Source organism: Balaenoptera borealis, assembly GCF_965194805.1.
Source record: "Balaenoptera borealis genome assembly, chromosome: 18".
Classification (NCBI taxonomy): Eukaryota; Metazoa; Chordata; class Mammalia; order Artiodactyla; family Balaenopteridae; genus Balaenoptera; species Balaenoptera borealis.
The window spans coordinates 71,149,835-71,160,164 of NC_138877.1; the positions used below are offsets into that span (position 1 = coordinate 71,149,835).

General features: G+C 42.2%; 1 protein-coding gene across 3 annotated transcripts in view; it reads left to right on the forward strand.

Annotated features, from left to right (window-relative positions):
• Positions 1-10,330, forward strand: part of LOC309616027 (uncharacterized protein) — a 75,814-nt gene that overhangs the window by 17,858 nt on the left and 47,626 nt on the right. For 2 of the 3 annotated variants that reach the window (XM_082366198.1, XM_082366199.1), the window contains 2 exons: positions 3,128-3,226; positions 3,380-9,468. In XM_082366198.1, the coding sequence (XP_082222324.1) occupies positions 3,128-3,226; positions 3,380-3,454 (174 nt within the window). In that variant the 3' untranslated portion in view covers positions 3,455-9,468. The remainder of the gene's footprint in view (positions 1-3,127; positions 3,227-3,379; positions 9,469-10,330) is intronic. The other variant, XM_082366201.1, reaches the window with a different exon arrangement.

The following is a 10,330-nucleotide window of genomic DNA, read 5'->3' on the forward strand; positions in this document are numbered from 1 at the left end:
GAACAACCTGATTTAAAAATAGGCCACAGCCCTTAACAGACACGTCACCAAAGAAGATACACAGATGGCTAATAATCATATGAAAAGATGGTCCATATCATATATCATCAGGGAAATGCTAATTAGAACAACAGTGAGATACCACTATCCACCTGTTAGAATGACCAAATTCCAGAACACTGACAAGGCCAAATTCTGGTGAAGATATGGGGCAACGGAAACTCTCATTCACCTCTGGTGGGAATGCAAAATGGTCCAGCCACTTTGGAAGACAGTTTGGTGGTTTCTTACAAAACTAAACATACTCTTACCATATGATCCAACAACTTTGCTCCTTGGTTTACCCAAAGCAGATGAAAAAGTACGCCCACACAAAAACCTGCATGTGGATGTTGATAGCAGCTTTACTCATAAACTCATAATTGCAAAACTTGGAAGCAAACAAGATGGTCTTCAGTAGATGAATGGATAAACAAATTGTGATCCATCTGGATAATGGAATATTATTCAGCGCTAAAAAAAGAAATGAGCTAAAAAAAGACATGGAGGAATCTTAAATACGTATTACTAAGTGGAAGAAGCCAATCTGAAAAGTCTATGTACTGTATGATTCCAACTATACAACATTCTGGAAAAGGCAAAACTATAGTAAAAAGATCAGTAGTTGTCAGAGGTTAAGGGAGAGTTAGGGATAAAAAGGGGAATTAAGCACATAGGATTTTTAGGGCAGTAAAACTACTGTGTATGATACTGTCATGCTGGGTCCACACCATCATACATTTGTCAAAAGTGATAGGATGTGGACTTCCCTGGTGGCCCAGTGGTTAAGAATCTGCCTGCCAATGCAGGGGACACGGGTTCGAGCCCTGGTCCGGGAAGATCCCACATGCCGCGGAGCAACTAAGCCCACGTGCCACAACTACTGAGCCCACGTGCCTAGAGCCCGTGCTCCACAACAAGAGAAGCCACGGCCATGAGAAACCCGCGCACCGCAACGAAGACACAAAGCAGCCAAAAATAAAATAAATTTAATAAATTTAAAAAAAAAAGTGATAGGACGTACAAGAGTAAGAATGAAACTTAATGTAAACTATGGACTTTAGGTGATGATGATGTATTGGTGCAGGTCCATAGATTGTAACAAAGGTACCACCCTGGTGGAAATGTTGATGGAGGTTGTGCATGTGAGGGAGCAGGGGTGGTATATGGGAACTCTCTGTACTTGCCGCTCAGTTTTACTGTGAACTGAAAACTTCTCTAAAAAATAAAGTTGTTAATTAAAAAAGGAAATGACAATAAAAAGCCTCAAGATTTAACATTTCAGTTAAGAGATTTTAATCGCAGTACAGGATGGATTCCATTTTAGTGTTCTGCAAGAAACAAATTTAACAAGTCAATCTTTTTCTAACCCCTTACAGAAAACCCTGAGTAGAAATCAGAATTCAGTCGACAAGTCAGTGCAAGTTGAAACCCCGAATGGCAGGGCAGCTTAAGTGTTTTACACGTGTCAAAAGATCAGCCAATTTAATTAGAGTCTTGGTCCTCTGGCCAAGCACAGCAATGACAGTGGCATTATCAGTGGAACCAATTTGGGATCGTCTTTTCATTCCAGACATATGAATCACTCTAGGTATTGGAATAACAGCACAGTGGCTTCTCCCAAAGGAAAGGATTGCAGGATGCCTCAACACATAGACAATAAGATCGGAAATACTCAGTTGCACACACATGGAAAACAGCGATCTGATCTTGCAGTATCTCTTTGAGAAGCCCAGGATAGACAGGAGAGAACGTGCAAATGTTCTTTCACTTAGAAGATGAATGTGATTAAATGCACATTTCATGAAAGGTGTATGTGTTACCTGTCCCAGAATCTGTTGGTTCTAGTCTGAAATGCATGCTGAGTTATCCCAACCATTTACAACTTTTAGCATTGCAGATGGTCAGAAAATTGACTGTGACCCAAATTTAGCCTCTCTCTCTCTCTTAACTCTTCTGGCACAATGAGAGCTGTAGGATCACAGGTCATTTATAAATGCTTCAATTCCATCAAACTTATTACTCACTTTATTTAGACTATATCTCATTTTAAAATTTTTAGGTGTTTCTTATTTAGAGTATACATTTTCCCATTCTCTTGGTTTAATTAATTTATAGGTGAAAATTGAGCTAGACTTTTAACTTTTTTCAAACAATTGCTTTTCTCTCTGAAATATTCTCTCTTGGATAATTCTTGTTATTTCCTTCAGCACAACACAGGCACCACTGTACCAGGAGGACTTCCAAAACTCCTTCTGAGTGTAAATGTCTCTTGCATTCTCTTCTGTCCAGTTTAACTAGCCAAGATTTTGTCTCTCACCTCCTGGATGTGAGGAACAGGAGTGTTGGGACCCGGTATGGTTATCAGCATAGAAGAGATGCTCTTAATGTTTAATGAATAAATTAAAGTATGAATAAAGGATGGGAACAAGTTCTTTCTTATTTCTTCAACAGAATTCAGATCATACAAGTTTAAAAATTTCATGTAGATCAGTTTCTTTAGACGTAGAGGGATTTATCTACCAGCTCAAGGGTTCTCAAGCTTAAGAAATATATCAAGCACTTTTTCTCACCAAGACTAGATTTAAAATATCTAGAAAGTTACAAAATGGATATAATAAACACCGAAAGTCCTGCCACTTACCATTTTAACTTAACATTTTATTGTATTTTATTCTGGGTTTTTTCAAAATATCGATACAAGCAAAGGTCCCTTTCAACAGGTATACGGTGCCAATCACGGGCTTCCTGACTTTCTGCTTCACATTCACCCTTTTTTGCCTGCTCTGCGAAAATAGGTGTGGGTCCTTTAAAGATTTTTCCTTTGCCAGATGGAACAATGCTAAACTTTGTCGGTAGAGGACGCAGGAGGACAGGGTTTGCCTCCTAGTTCCGGTGTCTCCCTCAGCCCAGCACACATCCCCAGGTAAGCCTCCTTTGGAGCCGGTGGCTTGCCCAGGACCCAGCTTCCGCAGAGCTCACAGCTCCTCCATCAGCGGCAGCAGCGTACCGCCCTCTCCCCCGGCACTCCTGGGCGGTTTTGTAGCTCCGTCCTTCCTCATGAACACCTTTCCCTGGCATCCTCTAGGGCAGATTTCCAAGGAATATGGCCAGCACAACACCACGACAACTTCTCAGCAAGCCGCCGCCCTCTCAACAAGATGTGGATTTCAGCCCACCTGGTGGGGTAAGTGGAGAAAAGCGGGTTCCATCTCAGCCCTAAGTACAGTGGCTGCTCCCTGTTTTTGCGCTTTCTACATTCTTTCGTTCTCGCCTCATCATTCCAATCTCCTGTTACAGTTATTAATTCTTTACATTCAACTTTCCCTTTTAAATTAAGGTGTGGTTTCTTTCTCTTGACTGGACCCAAGCAGAAGTAGATACCAGCAAGTGTCCCTTTCAGCAAGTATATTAAATGTATATTTCTCTAATAAGGTGTGGAGTTAATGAATGTTGCTGGCGCAGCTGCTTTTACATCTGGACGTATGGCACGCATTGATGTGTTATGTGCTTGTACGTCTTGTCCCGTAAGTGCCAGAGGGAATGATTCTGGTCATGTAGAGAAGTACTACCACCCTTGGGGACCTGTCATCCTGACTCCTCCGAGCTGTAAGTCCCTGTGACTAACGATTATGCCCATTGGAGTCTCGGGCAAAGAGAGGCAGCCTCTGCTCAGACGCAAACCTAGGGGTCTTGAACGTGTCACTCCCCGATGCGATCGCTCCCACCCCGCGTTCCCGCTTTTGAAAAGCAGCTGCTAGGCTCTTGGGCTCTCATGAAGGCCAGGTGACCCTCCTGCCTGATATTCCCATCTGAGGCGGGTAAACTTGAACTCAATGACTACAAGGTGCGGAGAACCCAACAAGCCCTGCTTGCGAAGGTTTCAGCCCACCTGAGCCTGCAGCGTCACAGCTCTCTGTGAAAAAGTGGCCGCTAGCTCTCTGAGGGCAATTTTATCCCCCGCCTCTTCCATAAAGCCAAGCTGCTGGCTCTAGGGGACCCTCAACTCACAAAGGGGCACAGCTGGGGAATTAATAAGAGACATGTATTCTTTCAATTAATTTAACCAATTGAATATGTGGAAGAGAGAAAGAGAGAGAGAGAGAGAGAGAGAGCGACCCAGCTCATTGGACATCACTGGAAGTACCAGGGAGCCAATTTCATTTGTTTTTTTTGAAGTATAGTTGATTTACAACGTTGTGTTAGTTTCTGCTGTACAGCAAAGCGATTCAGTTATTCTTTTCCATTATGGTTTATGACAGGATTTTGAATGCAGTTCCCTGTGCAATACAGTAGAACCTTGTTTGTCCATTCTATATATGATAGTTCACATCTGCTAACCCCGAACTCCCACTCCATCCCTCTCCCCAACCTTGGCAACCACAAGTCTGTTCCTTACATCTGTGAGTCTGTTTCATAGGTAAGTTCATTTGTGTCATATTTTAGATTCCACATATAAGTGATATCATATGGTATTTGTTTTTCTCTGTCTGACTTACTTCACTTAGCATGATAATCTCTAGGTCCATCCATGTTGCTGCAAATGTCATTGTTTCATTCTTTTTTTATGGCTGAGTGATATTCCATTGTATATATATACCACATCTTCTTTATCCATTCATCTGTCAATGGCTATTTAGGTTGCTTCCATGTCTTGGCTATTGTGAATAATGCTGCTATGATCATAGCATGTAGCTTTTTGAATTGTAGTTTTGTCTGAGGACACCAATTTCTTTCTTTTTTTTTTCAAACATCTTTATTGGAGTATAATTGCTTTACAGTGGTGTGTTAGTTTCTGCTTTATAACAAAGTGAATCAGCTATACGTATACATATATCCCCATATCTCCTCCCTCTTGTGTCTCCCTCCCTCCCACCTTCCCTATCCCACCCCTCTAGGTGGTCACAAAGCACTGAGCTGATCTCCCTGTGCTATGCGGCTGCTTCCCGCTTGAGGACACCAATTTCTTACTCTGAAAATTGGCAATTAGAAGGAAAGAGTTATCTTAAACTTTTTTTTTTTAATTTTTATTTATTTATTTATTTATGGCTGTGGTGGGTCTTCGTTTCTGTGCGAGGGCTTTCTCTAGTTGCGGTAAGTGGGGGCCACTCTTCATCGCGGTGCGCGGGCCTCTCACTATCGCGGCCTCTCTTGTTGCGGAGCACAGGCTCGAGACGCGCAGGCTCAGTAGTTGTGGCTCACGGGCCTAGTTGCTCCGCGGCATGTGGGATCTTCCCAGACCAGGGCTCGAACCCGTGTCCCCTGCATTGGCAGGCAGATTCTCAACCACTGCGCCACCAGGGAAGCCCCGGAAAGAGTTATCTTGCCTTTCAGGATAAACAAATAGCCCTAACTGAAGAGTGACAGTTCTTATTTACAGAGGAATTCCAGCTAATACATACGAAAGAAATGATATGAAAGTATCACTTAGCCACCCCTAATGAAATAATTGAATCAGGCAATAGTCATCAAAGGATAATATCACTTGACCAATGATTGGTGGGGAGCTATGATGGAGAGATCAGGCTGTCACCACCCAAACCCTTTGATCTGTCTTAGCATCACTAAAAATAGAAACCAGACATTAGGTGCCTCCAGATGTAATGCAATATGAGGAACACAGCACCAGCTGTAACATATTCTTGCCAAAAAAAAAAAGTTAAACCTGAATCTAATCAAGTCTCTAGGGCGAACTAGAAGACATACAGGGGATAGAAAAGAAGTTAAGTAAAATCACAGAGATACGAAAACACAAATCAGAGTGTGGGACATTCTACAGGACAACTGGTCTGGCTTATTGAACAAGCCAATGGTGGAGGAAAGGGGAGGCCTCAGTTTGATGAAAAGAGCCTTAAAAAGCACAACCACCAAATGTAATGAGTGGACCCTGATTCCATCCTATTTTGAATAAACAATGTGTACAAATATTTTGAGATAATCAGGAGAACTTGATCATAAAATGGTTCTGAAGAATTATTGTTAATTTTATTACGTGTGATAATAACGTTGTGATTAAAGAAGAAAATGTTTTTATATTTCAGGGACTAAAATATGCTGGAGGGAAATGACATGTCTAGGATTCTCTTGAAAATACTTTAGCAAAGAAAAGGAAAACAGACATGCATAGGTGAAGTAAATGTGGAAAAATCTTGTTAAACTGCTGGATCTGGGGAAATGGTATGTAGGCATTCATGGCACTGTTCTCTGAAATTTGGGGCATGTTTTATAATAAAATCATTTAAGGTCTTTTAGACAATAGATGAAATAACATAACAAAGTAGAAATTAGAAGCCATTAAAATGAGCAGAAAAGGAACTAAGTATCAAAAATTCAGGGGATATGTAAAAAATATTCACCAGAAAAATTGTAGCCTTAAATGTATTTATTTTTTTTTTAAAAGAGTGACAAAAATAAAAAAGAATTTAAAGCTTAGGAAAAGGTACACTTCTGCATATGGTTGAGATGGGACTGGATTTACCCACCTGCCTGAAACAACAAAAAACTAGGCAACATGTAGAAAACAGTGGTTGCCAACATACTGAACATCAGGCAACAAAAGAAAGTGATCCCAGAGAAACAGAAAACAAGAGAGGTGAGCCCTATGATTAATCCATTTTCTTGCATCAAGTTTCCAGGCCATAGAGAAGTGGGTGTGAACCCAGGACTATGTTCCAGAACTATGGCTCTATAGTTTAGTAAAAAGTTAAACAAAGGTCTGACATAAAATCCAGCCATTCACTTAGGTGTTTACATAAATGAAATGAGGGAGTGCGTCTATACAAAGATCTGTACATGACTGCCCTTAGCAATTTTATTCACGGTAGCCAAAAGCTAGACATTACACTAATGTTTAACAATAGGTGAATTGACACATTACGGTATATTCATACGACGAAATGAAGTACTACCTAGCAGTAAGAAGGAACGAGCAATTGATATATGCAACATCATGGATGAATCTCAAAATACTTATGTTATTTATATAAAATTCTACAAAATGCAAACTAATTATTGTGTCAGAAAGCAGACCAGTGGCTTCCTGCAGAATGAGGGTGGAGCGGGTGAAGAAAGGCAGGATGGAGAGATTTTTTTAAAAAGCACAAGGAAATTTTGGGGAGTGATGTATATGTTTATTATTTTGTTTGTGGTAGTGGTTTCATGGGTGTCAGATGTGTTGAACTTAGAAAATTGTACAATTGAAGAATATGTAGTTTACTGTGTTCAACTCTATCTCGATAAAGCTATTTAAACAATAACAATGAAATAGCATTTAATATTCATTAGATGGAAAAATTTTAAAAGATTGACAGTATCTAATCATTACGAGGTTGTAGAAGAAAGAACATGATCATATATTATGGTATATGAGTAGGGAATGGCATTGTGGAGGGTAATTTGTCAGAATCCTTCAAGATTTCACAGGTGCATTTAAAACGTGCTGTGAATGTAGGGAGTTCTCTGGGAAGATGGTGACCCAATGCTTCTGTGCCCCCTTCCTCGCCCAACTACTTCTTTTGAGCAAAATAGCTGCTGGGCTTCCAGACTTCCATATTTTGCCTGGGGATCTGCCAGGATTCAGGTGCAGAGGACCTTGCTAGCTTCCCCCTCACTCTCTGCTGGGCTCACCCCCTACAAAGCAGAACAGCTTCTGAACTAAAATATAAGAAACTTACTGAAGAACAAGATTTGAAGCAGTGTTGAATGTCTCCTTTGTCATTACTTGAGGCTGGGAGACAGTTAGATGGTATTTACGAACTGCTGCTAGAAAAGGCTGTAATCCAAGATTCCCACATCCAGCTGAAGAACCATACCTCCAGGTAGCAACAGAAACACGTACGTGGACATACGTGGTTTCAAAGACTGAAACATCGATATTTCATGTGATGAATATACTAGAGAAATCTGGTTACAATAAACAACAAGTAAATTAGAAAATCAACTTCAAGATGAAGTGGAGAGGAAATAGTTTTGAGCTATGACTCTAGTGATATATAGTTAAATCCAAACGGTTGATGGTAGATTGGGTTTCTAGAATTCTGTATGAATGTTAAGTAAGGAATCTTGCAAGAGAAAAGGTGTTCTGCAAAGGAAACCCTGTCCATAGGCTGGGAGTAAAATATCCAGTTCTCTTACCTAAACCTGGTACCCACAGGAAGCAAAACTGTCTAAAGATCTTATCTGACAAGAGGAAAATAAGGGGAGCTAAAAGTAAGAAAGCATGAAAGGAATGACCCTCTTGCCTTCAGTCTCCAGCAAGAGGGCCCCCTGCTCTGCACCCATGTCTTGGTGGGCTCGGCTTTCTTTCGTACAGAGCCCACCTTCCCGGGAAGCAGTGTGCTAAGTGTGTGACCGGCGAGGCGTCCACCCACCTTCTTCCGGACCGTGCTGTGGGTTCCTAGGATTCCACCCCATCCCAGTGGTCCTGAGCCAACCCTCAGGGTCTGAATGTGTTCTTTTCCAAGTCTCTTCTCCAGAGAATGAACACACACGGTAGGACCCAGCGGTGGGCAAGGGACAGCTCTGTGTGTGTGTGTGTGTGTGTGTGTGTGTATGTGTGTGTGTTGGGGAAGGTTGATGGAACATGTGTACCTTGCATGCGTGTGCTGCTGTGTTCACACCCGCAAACATGATGTCCTTCCTTGTGGGAACGGGCCAAGTTGGGAAGGAGGCAGGGAGGGCTGTGGGCCAGAGTCCTGAGCCAAGATGACCCCTCCTGCACTGTCACTTTCCCGTGCAGATCTCCAAGAGGTCTGAGGATTCTAAATTTGAGCCCGGGCTCCCAGTGCGTTATGAAGATTTATTTGTCACCTTGAAGGATAGAACACGTTTTATATAATGGCTTGTTAGTTTATTGATAACTTTTGCATATTTAGACCAATGGTATGTGGGTCTCCCTTTGCATTCTTGCCCTGGGCCCTGTAAATGTCAGGGCAGCCTTGTATACACAAATGATGAGCCATGAATTCAGAGAAGAAAGAGATGAGGATGGGCTGGTGTGAGCTGTCAAGAAAGGCTTCATGAGAAATCACTGCCAGTCATGGTATTTTAGGCTAGGAGACAGCTGAGATTATGCCAGCTAAAAAGTCAGGTATCTTTTATTTAGGCTCACATAGGGGAAACCATTAACCTAGTACAGCACTCTTATTTTACAATAGAAAACCCAGGGAGGTTGGGCAGATAGTAACAGAGCTGGACCTGACCCCATGGTCTCCTGGCAGGAAATTCTGTGCCTCTCCACTTTCCTGTTTGCTTCAGCTGGCCGGTTGGGGAAGAGCAGCAGCTTTGGAAAAACAGGAGTGCGGAGAAGTTCAAGGAGGGGCAGAGAGTAGACCGAAGCTTCCGAAAGGGGGACCAAAGAGTGCCTCCCTTCTGTGTCTGAAAACATAGCCTAAAGTAGCTGCCTTTGAAATCTCATACCCGATCTTAAAGGTAATGTGAATTGTGTATCCTGCTCTCTAATGAGGCTTTGCAATTAGACTGGGGGTAGAACTCAGATGTTGCCCCTTAATTGGTGACTTTGGCCAAGTTTCGAAACTTTTTTTTTTTTTAATTTTTTAATTTAATTTTTTATTTATTTATTTTTGTCTGTGTTGGGTCTTCGTTTCTGTGCGAGGGCTTTCTCTAGTTGCGGCAAGCGGGGCCACTCTTCATCGCGGTGCGCGGGCCTTACACTATCGCGGCCTCTCTTATTGTGGAGAACAGGCTCCAGACGCGCAGGCTCAGTAATTGTGGCTCACGGACCCAGTTGCTCTGTGGCATGTGGGATCTTCCCAGACCAGGGCTCGAACCCGTGTCCCCTGCATTAGCAGGCAGATTCTCAACCACTGCGCCACCAGGGAAGCCCAAGTTTCGAAACTTTGAACCTCAGTTTCCACATCTGTAAAATGGGAGTAATAACGCCAGGGTCCGTGTGAAAGTAAATGTTATGATGTATATGAAGCGTGCCTGGTGCTTGATTAGTGTTGGCTGATGAGCTCTCCCCGGCATCGGGGGCAACAGAACTTCCCTAAAGAAATGGTCACTCATGGTCTGGTCACATGGCTCTGCATTGTGCATCAGGACGGTATTATTCTCTGTATAGAATGTATATTGCAATGTATTTACTCCTTTTGGAAAATGATACGGCAGCAACAGCTGAGTTTTGAAGAACTGATGACATGTTAACTTAGAATGAACACAGAGTAATGCTGAGTCCTGATAAATTTACTGTGCAGCAGCTCACAATCAGTTGAGATTCTTGGATGAAGGGCAAGCTTTCCTTTCCAGAGTTCCAGTCTATTTTTGTCAGCAA